This window comes from Pipistrellus kuhlii, unplaced genomic scaffold, assembly GCF_014108245.1.
Source record: "Pipistrellus kuhlii isolate mPipKuh1 unplaced genomic scaffold, mPipKuh1.p scaffold_m20_p_14, whole genome shotgun sequence".
Classification (NCBI taxonomy): Eukaryota; Metazoa; Chordata; class Mammalia; order Chiroptera; family Vespertilionidae; genus Pipistrellus; species Pipistrellus kuhlii.
In genome coordinates, this window is record NW_023425449.1 from 2,699,179 (window position 1) to 2,723,971 (window position 24,793).

The following is a 24,793-nucleotide window of genomic DNA, read 5'->3' on the forward strand; positions in this document are numbered from 1 at the left end:
ACCACTCACAGGTGACCTTCACCTTGGCCACACCTCCCCACACCCAGCCTTCACTCAGGGTCTGAGACTCCCATGGGTGTGAGGAGGAATCCACTCGGCAACCTGATTTTCACTAAAAATTCTCATTTCAACTACAGCAAGATATTGAATAAATATATTTAGTAAATGTAAAAATAGCTATTATAAAAATGTACTTAGGCACAAATATTTTGATTTTGTTTTATTGCTTATATATGAATTGCAGAGTGGATTTTTACATTTCAAAAAGCTCACTTCGTTACATTTACATCATACATTGCCATGAATAAGACAAACGAGTTCCATTTTCAGACAGGAAGAGAAGGGCTATTCTGAGGAGGGGAGTAACCGCTGGTAAAAGTATGGCATTACTGTAAAGAGAACAGAGCCAGAAGTATTAAGGGTGTGTGGGTGTGTATGTGTGCATGTGTCTGTGCCTGCCTGTGTGTGCCAGTGTATGTGCCTCTGTGTGTGTGCCTGTGTGTGTGTGTGTGTGTGTGTGTGTGTGTCCGCGCGTGCGCACACACGTGTGTTCTGGCTAACTTCAATGAAACCAACTCTGAGCAATCAAAGACAACACAAGCATAGGAGGAACATTTAAATGTTAACTATTCAATGTCAAGGAAATATGACATAAGCAACTGTCTACAGCAAAAAAGAAAGTGATAACAGCTTATAAGAAATTTCAGTATCTACAAAAATATAGCCACACAGTGCCCTCCACCAATGCCGCTCGTCACCACACCCAGCTACAGACGGCATGCCCCCACTCTCTGCAGGCATTCCTGGAAGGCACAGGCCAAGGGCAGACCGCTTCTGAGCATCCTCGGCAACAAGACCAGCTCACTACCGAGGGTACACAGAGTCTACTGTGATTACAAACCAAGCAAAGCCCCCACAGAGCCCAGTGCACCCTGACAGACCAGCAGGAGGCAATAAGCATGAGCGAAGTGGCTGTCCTGTCCATGCAACACACCCCGACCACGCCGAGACCTGGAATCTTTGGAGCAGGAGTGCAAAGGAGTACATGTCCTCCTTCCCTAGACACTCACACGACACGCCTCCACACAGAAGCACATAGTGCTCATCTATGAAGTGACACCTGAGTGGCTGGGGGCTGCTTCTGCATGTCCCCCGGCTCTGACTTTCAAACTCAATGTCAACAATGAATACCCTGCTTTAAAAATACAGAAGAAAAAAAGAAAATTAAAAAGACACACAATTTGGCTTCTTAAATGGTGACACATTTTAGCTGATCAAGAGGCAAATACAGTGACAGCTGCTATCGGTCACGACCCCCTAGGTGACCAGGTGACCGCACTGCTACGCAAAAGCCAGGGCTTCTTCAGGACATGTCCTACAGCGGCCAGGACGGTGAGTGTCGTAGAGGGTCAATGCCTTCTCTCTCTCGCAAGGTGCTTTAAGACAACGTACTTTGGTTCATATACGGAAAACAACTTGAGCATCTTCTTTACTTTTTGTTTCTACTACTTGTGCCCAGATAATCATAAACCAAAGGTGTAGCATGCAGCTCTTCACTACAATTTTACAAAAAGCCAAAACTAAAACTGATTTTTCAGCTCCAATATTTAATAGGTATATTTTTATGTAAAAAGAAATAAAAAAAAAAAAAGGCAGAACTATAAACAGGTTATGTTATAAAAACGTCCTAGGAGGATGTTGTAAGACTTGCAGAGACAATTGTTCATTTTGCTGTGCAGTGGACTCACTGAAATGTGGCTTTAAGACGACACCATGGGTCGATCGGTAGGTGAGTGTGAGTACACATCATCTTGGCGGCTTAAACCGACAGAAGCTTACACTGACAATCCTTAGCACACTTGATTGCTAAAACCATAGGCACCCTTTAAATGGAATATAACAAACCTCAAACACAAATGGAATATAACAAACCCCCAACACAAATGCATATAAGCTACAGTTTGAATCCTACAAATTAAAGTCTATTTTGGTAATTTTCTGACTATGATGATTAAAAACAATGAACAATATAAAAATGTAAATTAATGTGCTCTTAATAAAAATCAAAATGTGTGCTCTTCACAGGTGAACTAGTAGCTGTTTTAAATGACTTTTTACATTGTACTAAATATATATATATATATATCTCATTTAATTAATCGAGCCACAGCAAAATACAACTATAATTTCAAAGCACAGTCTGTAAACTAATACATCTTATGATGTAAAAAATATTGCACAGTTCGGTATCTGGAGAGCAAGCTCTAAGCCTCTCATATAGAATGATCAAACTCCCGGCAGAAAATACAGTATTACAAGAACCAGACACTTTAAAGAACAGCGACTGATTTTAGGGCCAAAGTCTAGGAATATTATTCAACAAACAACACTATAAACAAGCGGAGGAACGCCTATCGCACGTATCATGGTAACTGAATGAAGGGACACCCATCGCAACATCTGAGACACAGGGACAAAGCCACAGGGCAACCAGCAGCCCAGGACTAGATATACTTGCATGTTTTTGCTTTTGCAGATAACCAAAGCTAAAGCAAAAAATCCTACTTAAACAGTTGTGTAGATGTTAAGAAATACAAGAGACACTTCATACAACTTTCAACCCTCTAAGGCCTAATTAAAAAAAAAAAAACATATTTGAGAAAAGTTTAAAATATACTGTTTAACAATGAAATAATGTTGAGACCAATACATGCTCCACTTTAAAGCCAATGGGAACCTCAAAAGAAATCAATATGGCATAAATCTATCTCCGAAAGTACTTGAGATCACATACAGTTTCAAATTTTCTAGCATGGTATAACAAGCATTTGGTCAAATGTAAGTTCCACCGTTGTTTTCAAGAAGTGTGTAAAGAGCCCGGCCTGAATTCCCAGGCTTTGACATTCTATGCTGAGGTCTTCCTGAGCCACTCAGTACACACATAGGTCAGGAAACTTCATCTCATAGACAGGGACAGACTGGTACTGGGCATGCCCAGAAGTAATGGTCAGTGTTCCCGATGGGCTGGGAGGAGGACTGGAAGAGAAGAAGGGCATTGTCAACAGTGCACTTAGATGCGCTTCCCGGCACAGAGCATCCTAGCCGCTATCGCCCCGCAGTGAGAAATGGAGAAATGTTCCTGCTTCAACGTATCATTAGAGTCAAGTCTTCCAAAGCACGGCTGTCCTTTTAGGACCACTAGAAAACTCTAAAGGACAACTAGAAAAGCCAGAGAGCACCTGGACAAGAAATGGCCACAGACTGGCTAGCGAACACAATGACTGCTAAGACAAAGGTATCTGTATGACCTCTTGTTTATCCTAAATGAAAAACGTAATTACTGTACTTAAACACAATCAGCTCTGAATTTATAGGGGCCAACAGTTCCTATTCTGTTGTTGTATTGCTGTTGTAGTAACAACCCTTACCGTATGGTGAGTTCCAGTATTTGAGCAAGTCTATCATGAAGCAAATTAGCCTATCAAAGAAAAAAAATATTAAGGATGTATTTCCTGTTTTCCAAATACCCATATGTAATAATACAAAGGCAATTTAAAAGACAGCGTAACTGTAACTATGAAGCTGATGGTACAGAATGCTGTAACATTTTGGTTTTGTTTGTCTCATATAATAATAGTTTTTCTTTTATTCCTTTCCTAGGCTCACTGCTAAAGACAAACCAATAGATACACAAAATTACCCACTGCAAAAGCATTGAAAACCACTGCAAAAATAGTATCAAAGCCACATCAATCATTAATGTGCAGCTTGGGATCTCTCATTTCCACCAGCTTCCAGGACACTAAGACACTGTTGAGCTTCACAGCTATCTATGCATTGAGGTCTCAGTCCCTATATGATCCATCACCTTGTTTTCTGCTGAGCTGTCTAAACATGGAACCTACCAACCAGTTACCAAGAAAGTTTCCCCCAAATCACACCCTGCCCTGCCCCTTAAGCATTTATCCACTCACTTTGGATTCACACTGTGCTGCTATTTCTTCAAAAGGTGCTTTCTGGAACTTCTCTATCACCAGACGCCTCTTCTCCTTTTCCTGTTCCTCCATTCCATTGGTATCTGTGTACATGTTGGCAGAGACACGTTAAAGCAATACAGCATTTCAGAGACCCTTCCAATGTCTATAAGAGTAAATGATCTCAAACCAAAGAGAAACAATTTATAAGATTACTTTTATAAGGAAAAAAGTAGGAGGTGTAATGTGCTTTGAAATGTCTTAATGAAGACTAGAAAACAGCACGTACACAAAAAAATTTTAAATCTCAGAGTTCAAAGTGCACAGAGCCCAGAGCACGCTTGCTTCCTTCCCAAAGGAGAATCTTCTCTCAGCAGCCACACGCTTGCACAGGTGAGGCGCTGCAGGAATCTGCTCAACTGGCTACCAAACGGCATCACACAGAATCACTCTGGCTTAGCCTTCCCATTTATTTATCACAATTGGAACGCGAGTTTTTATCTGAAGATGATGTATGGTCTAGCCAAAGTTTGTGAAATAGTAAAATAGTAAATGTCTACCTTGTCACAGATAATTATTTTCCTTTGTATTGACAGACTTTTCTAGAATTGTGCAAGCACATTACAGTGCATTCTAGTGCCACCCTTATTTGGTGGCCAGTAGGCAAGCTGCACAAACTAATGAGAAGTAGGATGGAAACTCTGAGAAATACTAGGAAAAGTAAACTGAGTGGTTTGTAACAGGCACTGAGTAGTTTGTAACAGGCACACAGTAGTATAATGAGAAGTGAGTTTGCAATGGGTGAGAGTGTCAGCAGGCACGACAGTGTCACGTTAGTCCCTGCTGTGTCACCAATGCAGACACCAGGCAGGAAATGAACCTTCTCCAAGATCGCACAGCTAGAAATGCTGCAGCCAAATCTCACGCCACGTTGGACTGACGCTGTGGCCTTCACTTATCTTGGTATAAAGTATTACTCTGACTTTTTACAATTGTAAAAACCTAAAGAACGTAGTTAAATAAATCTATTACATGTTTATATAGAAATCAGCATATAGACATGTACTAAGATAAAGATAAACTATCAAAATACTGGGAGAGTTAATGAGTATAAAAAAATCTTACCAATTGCTTTCTTTAATGCTTCAAAGGTAATTTCTTCAGTGTTACTAACCTGGAGAAAAGTGATTTAAGTAAAATAGTTAGAAAGGTGGATATAAATAATACTTTCATGCAGTTACAAGTCATGTAAAAGCTTTGACAAGATTTTTCTTCTCTATGTTGTCATGATTTGTAATTATACTCCACAAATGTGCTAATGGTGTGCTTTAGGGGTTCCCAAACAGTCTACCGCTGTCACTGGGCTGGCCGGATGTGCATCGTGGCCCCCAAGCAGCGCTGAGGAGAACCAACCTGCAATGGGGGAAGTGAGAGGAGCCCTGAGCCCTGAGCCTGACTGAGTGGCTACACAGGGACAGTGCTCGCAAACACCGCAGGCAGAGGTCACACATTAATAGTCTCAGCCACGTAACAAGTGAAAAATGAAGTACCATATAGTCTCTGTAAGTTTTGGCACCTCATACTGTTTACAAAGCGAAAATAAAATAATCTAAAATGGTAAATAGTTTAAAAGCAAGAAACACTACTTTGGGAAGTGTTCAGGGAGAACAGTTCACCGACAGCTTAAAATGACCGTGTTCTGATCTTCCACGGCCCACCACCAAGTCTTATTCTCAGGAAACACCCTCTGACTTGGGCTCTCATGTCGCCCTCGTGCTCTGAGAGGTGCGACAGGTGTGAAGTCAGTGCTTTCTGAACGAAGTCAGTAACACCCGGGGGTGCCAGCACATTTCAGGAAGGATCCTTTTCAGGAGGGATAATATATCCTGCGACCACGTTATCTCTGAATAAAAATGAAGAAATGGGATGCGAGTACTTGCCTGGGCTCTGGTTATCCCTAATTTTAGCTCATGAGCTTCCTTCGCTAAGTCTAAGGAGAGCGGAAGCCTGCTCGCTCTGCACCTGCGCGGCTGCAATACAAAGGCTTGAGCGGAAACCAAGCAGCACAGCTCCACTGCCTCGGTTTCCTACTGAGGCTCGGAGTTCTAGGTGAGGTCACATTAAACTTGGGAGTCTTCGGTGGCTTTGTTCTAGATGTTTGGAGCAGATATATAAGATTAGGCTCTGGCTGGTCGATTATTTATATCTAGAAGCAATCTAGTACCTCTATGAAAAAAAAACAAAACGGTTCCTCTTGCAACTGGTTAAGGGCATCAGACTTCTGACCAACTGTCACAGCCCAGGAGAAAGAACACTGGGGCCTTCACCTATTACCTGTTCCCCCTGGACAGGTGAGAAGCCAGGTGCTTTACTGCACAACTCTTCTCCCATTTGTTATTGTCCTTAATTCCGGTCACGATGACTCAGTCTCTCAGCATCTAAACTAAGTCCCCTGTCCCTGTCCCTTTTGGTAACCTCCTTTCTCTAACTTGCTCTCAAGTCAGTCATTCTGCCTTCTGAACGGGGTCCTCCTGCCCCAGTCCCTCCTCTTCATCCCCAGCCTGGCCGCTCCAGGTCCTCAGAGCTCCGCCCAGGCGATTACAAGGATCTCCCCATCCGGGAACGCTTCTCAGTCCCTGCGTGAAGCACAGCTCTGAAATGGCTATTGGATTTCAGTGTTTCCCTGCTTCCTGCCCAGTCGCACGCCAAGCCCCGAGGCTGGTAATACAAACCTTCTATGATTTGTCTTCAATCTTGTTTCCCTTTTATGAATCCTGTATTTTTTAAAATTGCTCTATAATAGTGTTTAATGATTCATGTGTTTCATACAATGGAGCTGCTAAAAACAAGCCAGCTACTCCATTTGGTGCTCAGCTTAACTGGAATCTGCTCCAACTCTAACTGGCGCACTGGAGTCACGGAAAACAGGGCCCAGGCACTGTCCCAAAGCTTCCAGTTCTTCCTGCGTATGACTCTGGCCTTAGGTTTGACCTAGAGCTCTGACCTTGACTGTACACCCCCCCTGGGCCTGCATAAAATCTGCGATTCATCTCTTTCCCATCAGCTCTAGGCCACTTCCACGGGCGCTTTGGTAATTGTGTGGCACTGGCACAGCAGGCCTGACACTGGTGCGGACCTCAGGATCACTGTTAGCACGCATGCAGGAATCTTCAGTTATAATTGGGAAAAAGGCAAGAGTATGCGTGTATAAAACAGATGTGTATTTGTCCTAGAACACAATTCTGTTCAGCCAACCATTCTCAAAGAAAAACTGAGTATACATACCCTCTCATCCATTCCCCCAAATAATTAAGCACTGACTACGCCACACCTTTTAAGACTGGGATTACTTATTATACATCCATTATGCACTGAAATTATGCCCACACAAGCCGGGATCGGTTTGGCTCAATGGATGAAATTATGCCCACAGTGCTCAGAGAGAACACTAGAGGTCAAAGGTCATGCCTATAGCACTTGAATCTATTACTCAACTGGTAATTTTATCTCAGGAGTCAGACATGCCTCCATTATACTTTAGCTATTTGGATTAAAGAATTTTAGAAAAAAATATATATGTATATACTGATATATAAGGCAATTTTAAGAAAAGTGATCACAGTAAGCTAAGGTTTGAATAGCAAATGTTTGGACTGACATACCTCAAGTGGACCAGATATCTCAGACTATAGTGACAATTTGAGTTGTATCTACAGAAAACACAAACTTTAGATCTTCGTCTAAACAATCTTCTGACTTTGTTATTAAGTTATAAACGTAAAAGCAGATATCTGATCTGAAGACTAACTGGGATTATGTATGTAAAATTTCAAATAATTTTGATCAAATATTAGAGTACTATTTTTAAATGAGCAATTTTCTTAACTGATCCACTATTAGCTAACATACTTGTTCATAGTTAGATATTTTGCTATACCATTAACTGTTGTATACCTAACTGACGCAAATCTCTCCTGTCCTCACCATGAAATTAGTTCAGCCTAGAGGGTAATTTCTTTTGTCTCCTGGTATTTGAACAATCATTCCTAATATGCAAAATCAGATTCCATAATGGTTGGTCAATGGGTTTGAAACTCAAACCAGCTCAAAGACATCTTTTTGTAAACCGTTTACTTAACTTTTCAAATGCTCAGTGGGAGGCATGTTTGACTTTGGACTTACAACAAAAAAGAAGGCTCTTTAACAAGTTAATAATGTATTAATGGACTTTTAATGTAAAGTTCATGTTCAGGAATCTTCCTCCGACACTAAGTCTTTATGTAAATGTCTTTTCAGTACATTTTCTCAAAAAAGGACTGTGTGTAACAGTTTGAAGTGCTTTACATGTATCTTTAAAAGAAAGGCAGTTAACAAGAGGAACATGAAGTAATACCAGTCAATAAAATAAATTATACTCTTGGCAAAATAAAGTGTATAAACAAAGACTTAAGATGACTTTCTTCCTTCAAAATGTAATAGCACCAAATTAAAAACCACTACAAGACAGAGTGAGCAAGATACCTCCTCACCAGCAAGGATCCAGAAATTAACATGGCTCAGAAGAGGTGAATTTGAGGACGATGTTTTTCTGGAGCCTTAAATTGGCAAGAACCTTTCAACCAATCTCAGCCCCACAATGAGCACTGGCTGTGCCTTGATGCTCTGCAGACAAGTTCTTAATAAAATGGGCTAGTTCTACCCAACAGAAGAGGTATGTTAGTCGACTGTACCCTGGCCCCCAAAATGTCTGAATCCCTGAGGACAATTAAATTGGCGGGGGCCGGGAGTGGGGACGAGAGAGGAGGCTGAGAAAGCATGAATTCAGACGACTTCCTTCCCATTTGCTTAGATGGATATTCTTTTAATGATTTATACTGTACAGATGAGAAACAATGAAATACCCAGGAAGGCAAACAATGGATAGACCAAGGAGGAGGCTGACTTGGCATGCTGGGTGCGGCACTTTTACTCGACTATCAAAACATTCTCTGGTGACTGTGTGGTAAGTCCAGAGAGTGCGGCTGCGCTTCTTGCTACAACTCGGGCGGTCACACTCTCGTGCGCTAGTGAGACAGGAGGAGAGCGTTACACCTCAGAGGCGCAGTGAGCCCCAGCCCTAAAGACAGGTCAGCGAGACAGCCTCGCCGACGTTATGCTCATTACATTTACTATCTCAAGTGATGAAAAATGCCCCTCACAGAAGTTTTGAAAGTTTTACAAGTTGTGAGCATCTGAGGTACCTATTTCCATTTATTTTCATAACTTATGTTTCATTAAGTCTTTAAAAACAGGATCTAGAGGCCTCATAATTTAATGATAGGCCTTAAGTGACATTTCTTTCTTATAAAAAAAAATCTTACTTGGTTCTGTTTTTTTCTTGTTATTACACTAGATTACATTGTAAAATCTAATGATATCATACATGTTACATTATGTATTTTTATAGACAGCCGAAGAGAGTTTAGCAAAATAAATTTCAAGTTAAGTTCCAGGCTGAATCAGATTAATGTCTACTACAATAAAAACTGCTGATTTGGGGATAATTTGGAGTTACATCTGCTCCTACTTGAAAGCATGGAGGACAGACAATTCTTTCAAATTGATGTCTATCTCAAGACAGCACTGAGCACAAACTTTGAGCAACTCACCACGTCGTCCGAAGGGAGGCCGCCGGGCAGAATATCCACCTGAATGGATACAGTGTCCACGATACTCTTTCTTCTAGAAAGCCGATCTTCATCTAAAGTAAAGAGCCCCCATTATATGCCAGCAAGAAATGGTGTGTCATTTATAAACGACATGCTTCTGGTTTCAAAACACTTGGGACAATAAAGACAGCCTGTCCTTTTGCTCTTTCTGAATACACAGGCACCGTGTTTTCAGGCCCACACATTGCATGATGCAGCCACCTGACAGCCTGCACCACTCGAGCTTCCTGGCCCCACCTGAGTGTCCGTGGTTTTATTCCAAGGGGGAGAATGAAGGGCTAGAGGCGGCGAGGACAGTGAACCAGCTTCTCTCTTACTGACTACCTCTCCCCGGGGTTGCCTTCCAAGGTAGTGGTGGATGCTAATCAAATCTGGTAGCTGACTCTGTTTCTGGGCACACAGTAGGACTGCAATTCCCAGCCTGTCTGTGCAGGAGGGGCACCTAATTAGCTCTGGCCGATAGAGTAAGAGTGATGCTCCCGAAGGTGGCTGCTCCATCAGCCTGGACTCCAGCTATGGAACATACGCAGTTGGTTTGAGCACTAAGGGAATTTTTTCCTGTTTCAAACCAGCAAGGAGCTACGATTGTGCCATCACAGCCTAACCTGGGCAGCGTTCTTCGCCGTGGCACTGCTGGCATTGTAGGCCAGGTAACCGTGTAGGACCTGTCAGTGCACTGCAGGATGGTCAGGCCTTTGTGCAGCTGTCCCTATATGCCTCCATCACGCTACAAGCTGTATAAAGCACTGACCACACTGCTCTCCAAGCAATTCTACTTCTTCCCGATGAATTAAAAAGGCGCTCTGGGCCTCTCTCTCTCTAGTCAGATCTTACGTAGTAATTTTCGCTGCTCCTGACTGATCTAGTGTTCAAGTCTGCATGCCTTTCCTACAACCTTAGTTGCGTTAGCACACCTGCCTTCCACACCTTCCTACAGACAGGGACCTCCTGAAACTTCATTCCTGCCCTGGTCCTCCCTGCTCTAAAGATTAGTCTCTTCCAGGCCTAATCAAATATATCACTTCCTTGAAAATCTTAACTTCACATACATCTCTTTCTTCTAGCTACGAAAATGTACTCTGTTATGACTGATCTTCCCTTCAGTCATTGTCACCTTTCATCCCCGACGGGCCTTGTACTGCAGACACGGAAGTCAGTGTCTCACCTCCCCACCCTCAGCAGAAATGCAGTGACCCCGGGTTTGCATCTGTCACCAGGAGTCACTCGGTTCTGCTCTATGAAGGCTGAGGGACAGAACCAGCACATGCTTCATGTGACAACGGCTGCTGCACCGAGTTTTGCTAGTTTGCAGGTCACTGTTTTACCGCCGGCTAGTAGTGAGCTCACTTAAGACCCTGCATTCTTTCTGTTTCTCCTTCAGGATCATACGCTCTGATGTAAATCAGCAAACATAACAGAAGAGCTACAAAACAGTATGTGGCCATCATGCCAACTTGCTTGTACCCTCCAAGCAGGCCAACGTCCAAGGCCTCACTAGAACGCAAACCGAGCGGTAAACAGCCTACTTCACAGAGAGCACGAGAGAAGAATGCCTCGCTTGACATACGATGGCTGGAGGGGTTGCAGAAGAGTCAAACTGAAACCTAAGATAGAAGGGAAAGAGAGGGACGGGGCAGGAAAGGGATCAGTGGGGGCAAAATCAGTGAGAACAGAAGGGAAGTACTGAGGAGATATAAAGATTCAGTTCTAAAAGGAAGGAAATACATTTTAATGGGAAACCGTAACACATGTCCTCGAGCGTTTGACCTGTATAGTCACCTGCTTACAGGTGACTGTAGCAGAGCCCAGGTACACAGCCACACCTGGACCTCCACACAAACGTACGGTTCCATAGCAGAGTGTCTGGGAAATGATGCTCGTCCCAGGGGTCGCTCTGGCTGTTCCTGAGCTGGCTGCCAAGCCTGCGGAGACGCAGCCTCGCCCCTCTGTGGACTGCCCTGCCCTCTGTCGCCAGCTCAGAGTCTGAGCAGACAGCCTGGGGAGACGTTTGCTTACTTCCCCAAAGGGGGCTGGGAAGACACACTGCTGATTGTGTCCTTTCCACTCCCCACTTCCCTCTCCTCCTTCCTGTAGCTTCAGGTTTGAATGGAGCAGGAGTTGAACCAGTACTTCGAGCTGCGCCTCACTTCTCCGTGCTGCTCTGCTGCCACCTGGCGTGCCTACGCATAATGCACACAGCCGCTAAGGAAGAAAGGAGTCTGAATGCAAGTGGCACAGAACTACATCCCATGGAACTTTCTGTGGCTATTTAACAGTCAGACAGACACCGTCTTCACTGTACACACTAAATCATAAATGTGACTTGGGCTACACTACTACTCAGATTCTATTAAAGAGCTAACTGGGGCAAATGAAATTTCACAAATAATTTATCTTCACAAATTCAAAATGCCATAGTTTAATGCTGATATTACTTACAAAGGCATACTTTTTTGATCCTATAGAAAAGCACAAAATTCCACAGAATTAATGCATACAGGGTTGGGCAAAAGTAGGTTTATAGTTAAAATACAAATAAATAAATATAAATTAGTGATTAATAAACTATAATGTAAGAATAAATTGTGTTTTGCATACTCACAACTGTAAATCTATTTCGGCAACCTCTGTATTTATAGACTAAAACCCAACCCAAAATCATGGGGTAAAAAATAATAACCAAGTTATTTAATTTCAGCCTTCCTATCCTCATTTGTAAACAAAGATAATGTACCTTCCTCACTGAACTATTTTAAAGGTTAAATGAATAAGTGACCATGAAGTACATATCACAGTGCCTAGCACACAGCGGGTGCCTAAAAAATGGCAGTGCTATCTTGATAATGATTGTGTATTTATCTATATTTCTATATCTGCCTCCAACATGTACTCACACACACCTGTCACACAACAAACAAAATGTGTTTTGTTTTTGTTTTTTTCAGTAAGATGTTCTTAAATCCCTTAATTTTAAAAAATGTCACCTGATGGTTATACAGCCAGAGAAAAACACAATGCCCAGCTGACTGTCCCTCAAAAAATCATGTGTCCCGCTCCTTCTGCACTGAGGCAGGGCCCAGGCACCATGGACTGCTCGACACCACCCGTCTTTACAAACAAGGGAACACGCACTCTGACTGCTGCACTATATAACCAAGTATGAAACGTTCAGAATTCTTCCCGTCAGAGATACAGAGGCATTAAGAAAGGAATACATCTTTTTCAGGGGTGGGAAGAAATGGAAAAGAACAAGCCACCTGTTAAAAAAAAAGCACCAAAATGTTCACTAAAATTGTGAAGAGTGGAAGGGTCAGGTTAGAAGAAAATAAGCAGTGCAAATTAACTACGGCTACAGGGAGGCAGAGCAAAATCCTAAGGAAGCTTGAGGTGGAGAAGGTCCGCAGGCTCCGGTCCGTTCTAAAGGCAGGTCTGACTAAGCTACTCTCCTAGAGGACGGGGGGCGGCAGCCAGACCGACGCTGGGTTTACCTTCGCTCTTGTGCCTGGGCTTAGGAGGGGTTTTGCCTGAAGGAAAGAGAGCTAAAGCCACACAATAAGAATGAAATATTTTTAAAGTCTTTTAAATTATAATGCTCTACTAATGTTTTATTCTTAACGTTTTTATTTCCCCAAGGAAGTCATGCAGAATAAAATCTTATATAGCATAGGATATAAAATAAAATGCAAAAGAATTCACTAAAATCTCAGATGCTATGAACAACTATCTTTGTAATAAATGTATGTATTTTGGATCCACATTATACAAAAAGATAAGTATTTATAAAGATTGTGCTTTTAGTGATTATTCCATAAAACCACCTAGTTTCCCCAAAGGAAGAACTAGTTCTACCAAATGTAATATTTATACAATCACCAAGTGAAAATGAAGGCGGGAGATACTGTTTGATTTTAGTATCTAAAGTAAAAATGGACTGTAAGACACCATGCAGTTTTGCCTTGAAGCACTGCAGAATGACTGTGGTCAATGCCAAGAACAGAGTAAATATATAGATAGTGTAGGGAAGAAAGCATATTTTTCTCAACATCTGAGACTTCTTTGCACAACAAATAATCTGTACTCTTTCACGTGACAAAAGTTGCCTAATTCATTAAGCTCAATAAACACAATTACCGGTAACCAATTAAACAATTTTCACCCATTTCCATAAGTTAAACACAACACTGGTGAATGAGGAAAGATCTTACGCTCCTTCTTTGTTTAAAGTATATTATTATTTAGTAATAATCACTTGAAGATTAAATCTGTTCATGATAAAATCATATACAGGAGTGGGCAAAAGTAGGTTAATGATGATAATGCAATTATTAATAAATAGCATACTTACAACTGTAAACTTACTTTTGCTCATCCCTGTATATACCTTTAGAGACGTACTAAGTTTTTAAGAGGAAAATTGAAAAATACAAGTAACCATCCTTGAGCATTTGGAAAGCTGGGGTACAGTAAACATACAAACTAGATTCACTGCTAATTGAGAATGGAAGTTACTGACACATATCACTAGAGTGAGAGTTTCAGTCAGCCTCGGCTCACCTGTGACTTGCGGTACGTATGGCACTGACAACCTCTCAACGCTATAGCCACTGCCACCCAGGGACTCCGCAATCTTGTTGGTCAAAAAGTACAGATTTTTGTCATGCTTCTCCAAAGATTTTGGGAGCCTGTCAGATTGATCAAACAAAAGTAATTCAGTGTTACATAAATTACTGAGCAAAAATAAGTTATCATTCAAACATTCCAGGTCAGAGCTGAAATATTACCAGTGATCTGTAATTAGCAATAGGCACAGTATAATTTAGAGGGCTCATTTGAACTCTTGACAGCACCGGGCACGGGGTCCCTCTATGAACCATTCTGCGGTGACTCATTCCCCTAAGTGTTCCAAGGGTGAGGTGCGGCTTACATTGTTCTGTTGGTATTCACACATTAAATGATAAAGGGGACCAAATTCAGCTTTACCTTGCAAGGTGATTAAAATCTACTGAGAGAAGAACATAAACACGCAGTCTCTGACAGTTAATGAAAAACAGTATGGGCCAGCAAGGGACAGGAAGAACTGGCCCAAGCACATGACGTTTCTCTTTCTGATCAAACGACCCGATTTTATCTCATGCTGATGCTTCCAATAGAGCCCACAAGTGTGAGGAACACATTGTTCACTTATTTGTTTGAATGGCAAGGAAGAATGCAGCGTATAAATGATTAATTTTCCTTAATAGTCTTTCTCCCAGGATTTTATGAGTATTGTTATCTATTATGGAAAATCTTGAACAGGATATTGTATTTCTTTAAATGAGTGTTCACTTATATGAGAACACGCTATTTAGGAGATGTAGCTCCATACTAAAAAGATAAATATTTTTTAATCAAAGACTGATCTATGTTTGCACAAGCCTATATTTAACACGTGTAAGAACTTCTATAACAAGAGAAAGAAGTGAGATGAATTAAATGCCAGAAACATAAAACATGCTTATTAAAAAACACCAGAAAATTATTCTCATCAGCTGATTCCTTTACAATCACTAACTGGTCTCTCAAGTCAATATCCCGCCTTACAATGTGGAGATTTACATACGTGCACTTATCTCTGAACACGTGCTCTGGCAGAAAATAAGGGGCTTCCATCGTCCGAGTTTCAATAACCTGAAAAATACCCAGAAACAAAATAAAAATAAAAAACCTCTCTTTTCAGGACCTTGCTATGAAAACATGGAAAGTTAAAGTAACAACAAAAAAAACTAAACGTATATAAGAAATACCATCACTTTATTTTTAAATGTAAACTATGCTTACAGCCCAAAGGCAGAGTTCATTTTGTTTTTACATTGTCTTCAAAATTCATCAGGTAACAAAATCCTGACAATAAAGTAATGCATGTGGTAAAAACACAATGACCCACTACACCTGATTAAACGCACTGCACAGGATGGAACACGTATTTTCTCAGATGCCTCTGCTTTGGCAATCCCTTCACAAAGCACAGGCCCGGGCCCCGGACATACCCTCCCCCACACTCCTTTGGCAGCTCCCGTGAGAGGTCCCAGTGCCCCGAAGTCTGGCTCCTCCATCAACTGTGAGCAACCGAAGGGGGAAACTTGCTTTCACAGCATTAAATATTCACTTGTTTAGTGAATGAATGAGTTTTATTTCTTAGAAAGCACTAAAATCCAACTAAGAGATATACTCCCAATTCCATAAAATGAGGTTCCCCTAAAATGTTTTTAAATCATTCAAGTCATTATTTAATGAGTTGCTGAAAAAGCCAAATATAGTCAAATGGAGAACAAATCTCTGAGAACAAAATTATTCAACTTTTGAGATCTGGCTCAAGTAGATTGGTTTAAAACAATAACAATAAAAATAGTAAAATTTTAGAAAATTTAGATACTAAGACTCAATTGTTTAATGTAGTTTCCATTTACAAAAAAAGATCCAGAAAAGACCCAGTCACTGCATAATTCTATAGAATTATCTGAATTTGATACATAACCATCAAAATTGGAATTAATCGCCACCAAAAGAAAACGAGCCACGTCTGTACAGAAACCACGCTGCGGAGCCTCCCGCAGTGCTGACCTTGGTAACGTGCTGGCAGAAGGCGGGGACGGCGATCATCTGGCTGACGAAGTTGAGGTAGGCGGCCACCAGCGCCATGATGCCGCAGCGGTGGAACATGGGCAGGCTGTCCTCGTTGAGGATGGCGCTGTCCTTGAACAGAAAGCACAGCACAGGCTTAGGCTCCCAGCTTCCTCTCTGGCGCCACTGAAAGCTGGGGTGGTTTGGAATGCTAACCAAAATGTCACCTTATAAGAATGTATTGTTTAAAAATTCTGAAAGGAGAATAAATGCCAATCTATAGAAGAATAAAATCTCTCAACTAGCTTTTCCTAAGAAAAAATAGTACATATATATTAAATATATAAAACATCTCTCTCTGATATACAAATATTATACACATATTGTCATTGCTTACTGTCTTTTTATTACATAACCCTTAACCCCTAACCAAACTATAAACATAGTATTTAATCACTTATCTTCCCCACTGAGCTCCAAGCATGAGCTCAGGGACCATGCTGTCTCTTCATTACAGGATTTTCCTGGGGACTCGAACAATGTCTAGCACACAGTCAAACAAATGCTCTTTCAACATTTGTTAACAAAACAACCGCCTATGGTCATTGTCTTGAGTATTTTATTTATTTTTTATTTTTTTTAAATATATTTTATTGATTTTGTACAGAGAGGAAGGGAGAGAGAGATAGAGTTAGAAACATCGATGAGAGAGAGTCATCGATCAGCTGCCTCCTGCACACCCCCTACTGGGGATATGCCCGCAACCAAGGTACATGCCCTTGACCAGAATCGAACCCGGGACCCTTCAGTCCCCAAGCCGACGCTCTATCCATTGAGCCAAACCGGTCTCAGCTGTCTTGAGTATTTTAGATTTAAAACCAGACACTCTCTTTTAAAAACTCATGTCCTTGTATAAATGCAACAACACTTTAAAGATGGTATCTGTTTCATGTAAAAATGTTTTCCTCAATGAAAGGCTACGAAAACATACCTGTAAAGCAATGGCTAAGCGAATGAGATCAATAACCACTTCTTCATTCGCCAATTCAATTGTCATAAGAGCAAGAGAAGTATAAAGTAACTCATAGTTTTTCTGAACATTGTCTTCCTCTTTACAGCCCAGATATATGTGCCGATATAGTTGCTGCCCATTCTGAAAAGGGTCATGACAGAGGAAAAAGATGTTTTCTTAAAATGCAGTAAAGGCAGATTTCACATGCATATAACTCTTATAAAGTAGCTATCTTCTTACACAATATACCGTGGAAGATAAACTGATAATCAGATGGTCAATTTGTATTCCCATCATTAACATCAACAAATATAATATACCAGCGTACAACTACAAACTAACAGAAGAGTCGAAGAACAAGCCTTAAGTAAAAACAGCACGTAGGAAATAGTTCAGTGTCAACCATGAAAATATTTTCAGTGATATTTGAAAAGACAAAAACAAATTGCAGATTGATATAAGCAAAAGCTAAAATGGATGGCAGGATTAGGGAGCCTTGGTAATGACGGGAAACCTGGTGGAGGGCAGAGGTGCCAAGGCTGCCTGGTCTGAGAGAGGAGTCTCCTAAGAAGCGGTTAGCACTTGTCCAGGGAGAGCCTGGCAGGTTCCACTATGCGCTGGTGTGAAATCCCCAAAGGCACGTCTATGGCTGACCCAGAGGGGAGAGCTGGCCGAAATTCCCAGGGACTGCACAGAGGGTCCCTCGAACCAATCCAGCCTCCGCCTGTTAATGAAGTGTGGCTTCATTTCAAGGCCACATGTCAATATAAAACTACTATTCAAATGGCTTTCACTGAGATCAGTATTTAACTTCTATCATGCATTATTTTTTAAAAGATAATCTTACCTTTTTCATGAAACTTGCGTCTTGTCTACAGATTTTTTCTCTTTTGATCTTTAGGTCAGCTACATCAGGTATTATTCTAGAGATAATCCAGATATAATTTTTAATAAACAGCACATTTAGTTATAATATCACAGGTTATGTGGCAAATCAATAGCTATACTTCGGAGTCTGAACTATGTAACACTCATTTCAATGAGCATGTTAAGTAAGTATTGTGTAATCATATCGCTGACTTAGGAAGTTTAATTAAGAATTTCATAAAGTAATCTTGACTCCTAATGCCATTTCTAAGTTTAAAGTAAAATTAAAACTCATGTAACTAGTGACCACTGGTAGCTGAGATCTCTGAAAGACCTCTAAACATTTGCTATCTTAAACAATACTGATATTAAATACTCTTGATACCAATTAAATAAAACTCTGGATTAATAAAACCCGAAAGTCCTAGATTTAAAAATATCACAACACTTAAAATACGTGAATGTAGAAACTAAAAAACATCACCATTAAGCCTATTTCAAGCTGGCACACTACCTGATCCCTCGAAGCTTTGCCCTGTTGTCATGGCGATCCATGAGGTTATGCATCACTTCCAAGACTAACTGTCTCAATTCATAGTCCTCCATGAGGGATGGTGACAACAGAGGATCCAGAAAAGAGCCAGGTAGCGCAGTAACAATGGTCTTGGCTTTGTACCCAGAAGTGACCTGATCACAGGGAGGAAGATCAAAGAAAAACAAAATGCCTTTGTCGTAAGTCCTTGTTTGGTAAAATTCTCAAAACCATTTTATGAGAGGCACAAACTAAGGGGAACAAGTATGAACATCAGCCTGAATAAAATAAATAAAAAGTTTTGTAAGGTAATGAGGCTTTTACTGAATTTACAAAAACAGCATTCGTAAGGAGAGTAACACATGACAGCTCACATTCTCCACGTGCCAGGAAGGGCTCGAAGCACCACCTGCACCAGCTGCATCCTCCCCACAGCCCTGTGAGGTGGGCATGCGTGCAGCCCCGCTTCATCCGAGAAAACTGGGGGTCAGAGAGGTTACGAATATAGGGGATAGGTAATCAGTACTAAATGAATATAAGATTAGCTAGCAAATGGTTCCAGTAAGAGCTGAGAATGTTTAAATTGTTCTTTTATATTAAGCAGTTAATAGGAATACATTTTCAGTTTGGAAAGTGATACTTTTATTACGTACTTGAATGGACATTTCTGAGTGAATCCCTATATTCTAAATTGTAAGCTTTTCCTATCTTCAGCATATCTTAAATGCTGTTAAACATTTTAACTATATCACACAGACCTTCATTCAGCTAACTATGTGGTACAAGTAGGATTAGGTCAAGATGATCTACTAGGGAATTTCTTTTAATGAAAAATAGGACCAGATAAAATTTGAGGCGGTAATTTAAATGTATATTTATATTTGCAAACATTTGGAACATGTATTATAGGATCGAGGTGATCTTATAAGCAAGCAAAGATATGGGTGGGACAACTGCTACCCCCCCTAAAAATTAAAAATCTATCCCTGTCCCACACCACATATAAAAATAATCTTCAGATCAAAGTTTTAGATGTAGAAAGCCAAATTTTAAAAACTTTTGTAAGAAAATATAAACAAATATGCTTATATCAGAAGAGGCAAGGAGTGAAGACACAAAAAAACAAAACACAGGAATGAATGATAAGTTTGGCTATATTAGAATTTAAAATTTTAAGTACCATGAACAGGAGCAACATGTACCTCTCCCTGGTTTTGAAATACTCTTTTTACAAGGTGAAACCATGGACAACGAAGATGTGCAGATTAACTGTTGGGAGTACTGCCAGAAAAAGGAGACATTCCAAACAGTAAGCCCCGAGAGCATTAGGTGAGGGGTCGCTGAGGCAAAGAATATGATTACTTTAACATGAGCACAGGGCCTCCCGTTAGACATGCTTTTCCTTCCCAGCTGCTTAAGGCTGAATTATTTCCCAAATAAGAAGCCATTATTTGGTCAGTACATGAAAGAAGAGCACGATACGTAGACACACACTGGATTTCAAGCCCATGAATGCCAAATAAGACGACATGAGAATAAATAAATAATAAGAGCATAATAATATATAAGAAAATGAAAGCATAATATTTAATTATATAAACCACAGAGAAAAGAGACTCATAATGTGAAGATGCTTTCACCTCCTCAATAATGTCAGGAGGAATGCTCTTCACATTCGTAAATGTCTTACCATAAGCAAGGATCTCAGCAACATTATCTGAATCCGCCTGGTTCCCAAGTCCCTAAAAGATATAGCACACTAGCATTATCTTATTAATAGAAATTAGCATTCACATTACTTAATTTACTTATTATTTACTGATTTTAAAACTCTACTCATATTGGCTAAGTAGATTTTAATAATAGCTAAGTCATGGCTCCTTTTATACTCTAAATTTAATATGAATTAAAGAGCTACATGTAAAAAATAAAATTCAAACAAAAATATTAAAGTTATTGTCTTTCAAAGGAAACAGATCTATGCATGTAATGATATGAAAATTAAAGCATGTGAATATATAACAAAACAACATAAAAAGATACTTTAAGTTGGGAAATATATTTACTGCAAATATAAGTGACTAATATTTCAAGAGATAAAAACCAGATGATTCAACAAATGGAAAATGGGTTATCTAATTAACTAAGAAATGAAAATCAAATAAGACTATTATTTCCTTACTAAAGTAGCAAAACACACAAAAATATTCACAAACTAAAGCTTTAGCATGTTGTAAAATCAAATCAAATCTGTAAAATGAGGTGACCAAGACATATGATTTTTAAAATCACTTTCAGTTTTAGAATTGTAGGAATAAATCAACATTCCTGCTATCCTGATTTTAATTATTCAATTTTTACACAACACTTGAGGCTTTACCCTAAATACATATGTATATAGACAATACCCATGTACATAGACAATACCCAAGCTAAATAAACCTTCCACGTGGTCCATAAAAGACACAGAAAATTATGAGAATTTATGATATGCTGAAAACTGATTTTACAAGCACACAGTGCTGATTCTATTGCTTAGCAATCTAGCACCATAAACACACTACTTTTCACAGGACGTTTAGTACCAGTGATTAAAGAAATAATACAATACTTTCCAGATTTCTTTAAAATGAAATTAAATCAAGATTAAGTTGAAATCTATAGCTGGAAAACTACATATGCATACCCTAGTTGACTGACGTCCAAAGTATGAGTGGATGTTCCAAAAACTGGTACCTTCCCCATAATGAACATCATGATTTCTGACCGCTGATAATCTGGTAGGTTACTTCCGAAGAACCCTAAAAAAATAATAAGATACATTTTACAAATGAAATTTCTCCATATAGTAAAAAACTGTATTTTAAATCAAATCTTTCAGTATGTGATAAACAATGTCTTCAAACACTAATGAAATTAAAATTTCATTTAATCAAAATCATTTAATCATAGATAATATAAGATTTATATAATTGACTAATAAGTCTTTTGCATATAGTCAATAATGGCAAATCATCATCAATTTGAGTTGGAGTTTTAGAAAAAGAAAAAAACACCTTTTGTTAGTATTGCTAATGAACTCTTGTTCATATACTGTGAGCCTACTTCTTTATTCCAATAAGGAAGTCAATAATGAGGACACACTTAGGTAAAGAGGTCAATAACTAGGTCACTACCTTGGTTTTCCTAGGATTGTTAAATGTTTTAGAATGTCATAATGGGCCACTCTGTGAGTTAATTCAAAACACATAATTCAGTGACATTAAAAAACAGTAACTTGTTTCCTTGTCATTTTTCTCATGTGCTCTTGGGTTTTGTGGATATTTTAAGCTTACGTTGCTATAGGCTTTGAAAGCTTACTTTCTGGTCATAAAATATTTACAAAATTTAATTAACACTTACTCAAACTTCAAACTTTGTTGTTTCTTTGAAAAATCAGAACAGATATCCAATCACTGCTATTTTTGTTCAGATCTTAAAATGTACAACACAATCTTTACAGAGACCTTCTGATTTGTAATCAGCCCCAATCATTCAGCGCCATCAGCAGGTGTGAGCGGCGGCTGCAGGCCCCAATTGTTCCTCAGGGTTTCTCTACCTCCCCGATCCTGAGTTGCCTCTTGCACCTGCTGCTCCACGCCATCAGTAGGTGCGAGTGGGGCTGGTACTGTCAGCATGTGGGAGCGGTGGCGGTGGGGTGGGAGTGTGGCTGCCAGCAGACAGGAGGTGGGGTGGAGGGTGGCCACAGTGGGAGGGGCTGGGCAGGGATGCATAAGATGGGCCGAGAGCGGCACCTGAGCCCACAGCAGCCTCACAGCCCACAATTCCTTTTAGGATGCACAAATTCATGCACTGGGCCCGAATTGGAGTTAATAATAATCTACTTATACAAACTCAAGTTGTTCTACTCATGATTTTAATTGGATATGAGTTAAAAATCATTTCCCATTATCACATACTTTAGCAATAAAAAAATCGCATGATCTTATATTATTAAATCTGCATAAAAAGTATTCTTCTAGCTAACACTTAAGGAACACATATTTCAGGGGAAATAAACTCCTTTGTATTTGGACCTCACAACAACCTTATGAGACTAGTTACTATTATTAGCCTCGGTTTTGTCTAGTGGACATGAGGACAAGAGAGGTTAAGAACTCACGTAAGAAACTACACAGCTAACACTAAGGCCTGAGACGAGGCCTATGCCATTATCACTCTCTCCTTCCTCCTTATAAGGTACTTTTAACTCTCCAAGAACCCAATTAGAAATGTTTCCAATCACCCTACAAAACTGGACACTGACTTTCTGTGCCGAGGGAGTCTGTCGTTACCACCAGGACAGACTCCCTGTGAGGAGAGTCCTGGAATTAACTCGGCCTCTGTACCCACTGCTGTACTGGAACTGCTGGATAAAAATGCTAATGATCCCCCAGAGACACAGCAGGGAGCTATGTTTTGGTAATCTGAAGGGAAAGAACTTGGCCAGCAGCCTCCGAACTTGCAGTGCTGAAGCCACAGCAGCGTGTCCCGTGGCCCACAGCCAGGAACATGCACCTCCCTGCTCCCTGCCAGGGCACCGAGAACTCCAACAAGGAAACCAAAGAGCGGTTTACGTGGGAATCTTACTTTCTGTGCGGCACTGCATTTATTTTGTCAGGTTTTAATTTTCACATTTTATTTCTGAATGTGTTGTGTCACAGAAATATTGCTCAAATCTGCTGTACATCCATTTATAATGAAATACTTGAGAAACAATAAATTAAACATTCTAAAGTAAAACAGTAACACCGAATGAACTAGAAGCTGCAAAAGCAATTTATATTGACTTTGTGAAAACAAGATGAGCTGATTTGATATACCATCTTAAAATACCACTACAAATCCATAAACAATGGATCAATTTAGGAGTACAATTAAAGCTGAGTTTACTACACACTGATACCAACTGTTTAAGCAAAAACTTCTTAACAAAAGGCTGCTTCACGTGAGCGTGTGGAAAGGGCCAGGGACTCACCTATCGTCTGGATGATGGCATTCTGCACGATCTTCTCGTCGTTGTCTTTGGAGGCCGAGTTTAAGCTGATGCTGCCCATGGATCCCCCCTGGCCGTCGTTGGCTTCGAACTCCACACTGAGGCGCAGGTGCTTGAGCAGCGTGTTGAAGACCTCCAGTACCGTGGGGCCTGGAGGGGTCACGGAGGTGAGCACACACTTCCCAAGGAGCACTCCAGGCCACTCCCACATTCCTCCAGGCCACTCCCACATTCCTCCAGGCCGCTCCCACATTTCTCCAGGCCGCTCCCACATTCCTCCAGGCCACTCCCACATTCCTCCAGGTCACTCCCACATTCCTGAGATCGCTGGATAGGTTCTAGGTAACTGGAAATACTCACTCATTTATGCACTAACCAGTTCATTAAGAAAGTAAGTGAGACTTATCTAACTAAAGCCCCAGTTACTCCAACAAACATTTACTGGCATCTCTAAGCAGCTCACTGTTTGAATCACTGTCTAAGCCACACAAAATGTGCACACTTATAAAGATTTCTCAAAACTGTCTACATGTCTAATCTTGTGTATAGGGAAATTTAACTTGACTGTTGTGCCAGAATCCATGGAATTATGATATTATAGCCCGCTGTAGCACAGGAAAGTTATTTTGCATCTGTTGCAGCTGAAGAAGGAAGACTTTGCTTTAATTACCAGCCAGCCAGCCACATTCTTTTTTTTTCTTCTTTTAAAAAAAATATATTTTATTGATTTTTCACAGAGAGGAGGGGAGAGGGATAATGTTAGAAACATCGATGAGAGAGATACATTGACCAGCTGCCTCCTGCACACCCCCTAATGGGGATGTGCCCTCAACAAATGTGCATGCCCTTGACCGGAATAGAACCCGGGACCGTTCAGTCCGCAGACCGACACTCTATCCACTGAGCCAAACTGGTTTCGGCAAGCCAACCACATTCTAACACTTTCTGGGATGTACAGAGCCCAGAACATGGCGGCTCACACATAACTTCCTGTGATATAGCCACTGCCATCTCTTTGAGGCAAGTTACAAGATAAACAGTGAGAAGTCATATCAAAAGGCCTAT

General features: G+C 40.5%; 1 protein-coding gene across 8 annotated transcripts in view; it reads right to left on the reverse strand.

Moving 5' to 3' along the window:
• Positions 1 to 205: 205 nt before the first annotated feature.
• EFR3A (EFR3 homolog A) overlaps positions 206 to 24,793 on the reverse strand; it is a 53,942-nt gene continuing 29,354 nt past the window's right edge. For 3 of the 8 annotated variants that reach the window (XM_045581300.1, XM_036437540.2, XM_045581298.1), the window contains 14 exons: positions 23,711 to 23,878; positions 21,380 to 21,494; positions 20,384 to 20,435; positions 18,676 to 18,848; positions 18,142 to 18,217; positions 17,274 to 17,435; positions 16,283 to 16,414; positions 15,282 to 15,349; positions 14,237 to 14,364; positions 9,623 to 9,714; positions 5,100 to 5,148; positions 3,975 to 4,078; positions 3,429 to 3,478; positions 206 to 3,036 (listed from right to left, as the gene is read on the reverse strand). In XM_045581300.1, the coding sequence (XP_045437256.1) occupies positions 2,931 to 3,036; positions 3,429 to 3,478; positions 3,975 to 4,078; positions 5,100 to 5,148; positions 9,623 to 9,714; positions 14,237 to 14,364; positions 15,282 to 15,349; positions 16,283 to 16,414; positions 17,274 to 17,435; positions 18,142 to 18,217; positions 18,676 to 18,848; positions 20,384 to 20,435; positions 21,380 to 21,494; positions 23,711 to 23,878 (1,475 nt within the window). In that variant the 3' untranslated portion in view covers positions 206 to 2,930. Of the gene's footprint in view, positions 3,037 to 3,428; positions 3,479 to 3,974; positions 4,079 to 5,099; positions 5,149 to 8,808; positions 9,038 to 9,622; positions 9,715 to 11,146; positions 11,287 to 14,236; positions 14,365 to 15,281; positions 15,350 to 16,282; positions 16,415 to 17,273; positions 17,436 to 18,141; positions 18,218 to 18,675; positions 18,849 to 20,383; positions 20,436 to 21,379; positions 21,495 to 23,710; positions 23,879 to 24,793 lie in introns of those variants that run through there. The other 5 variants (XR_006741531.1, XR_006741530.1, XM_036437539.2 and 2 more) reach the window with 5 other exon arrangements.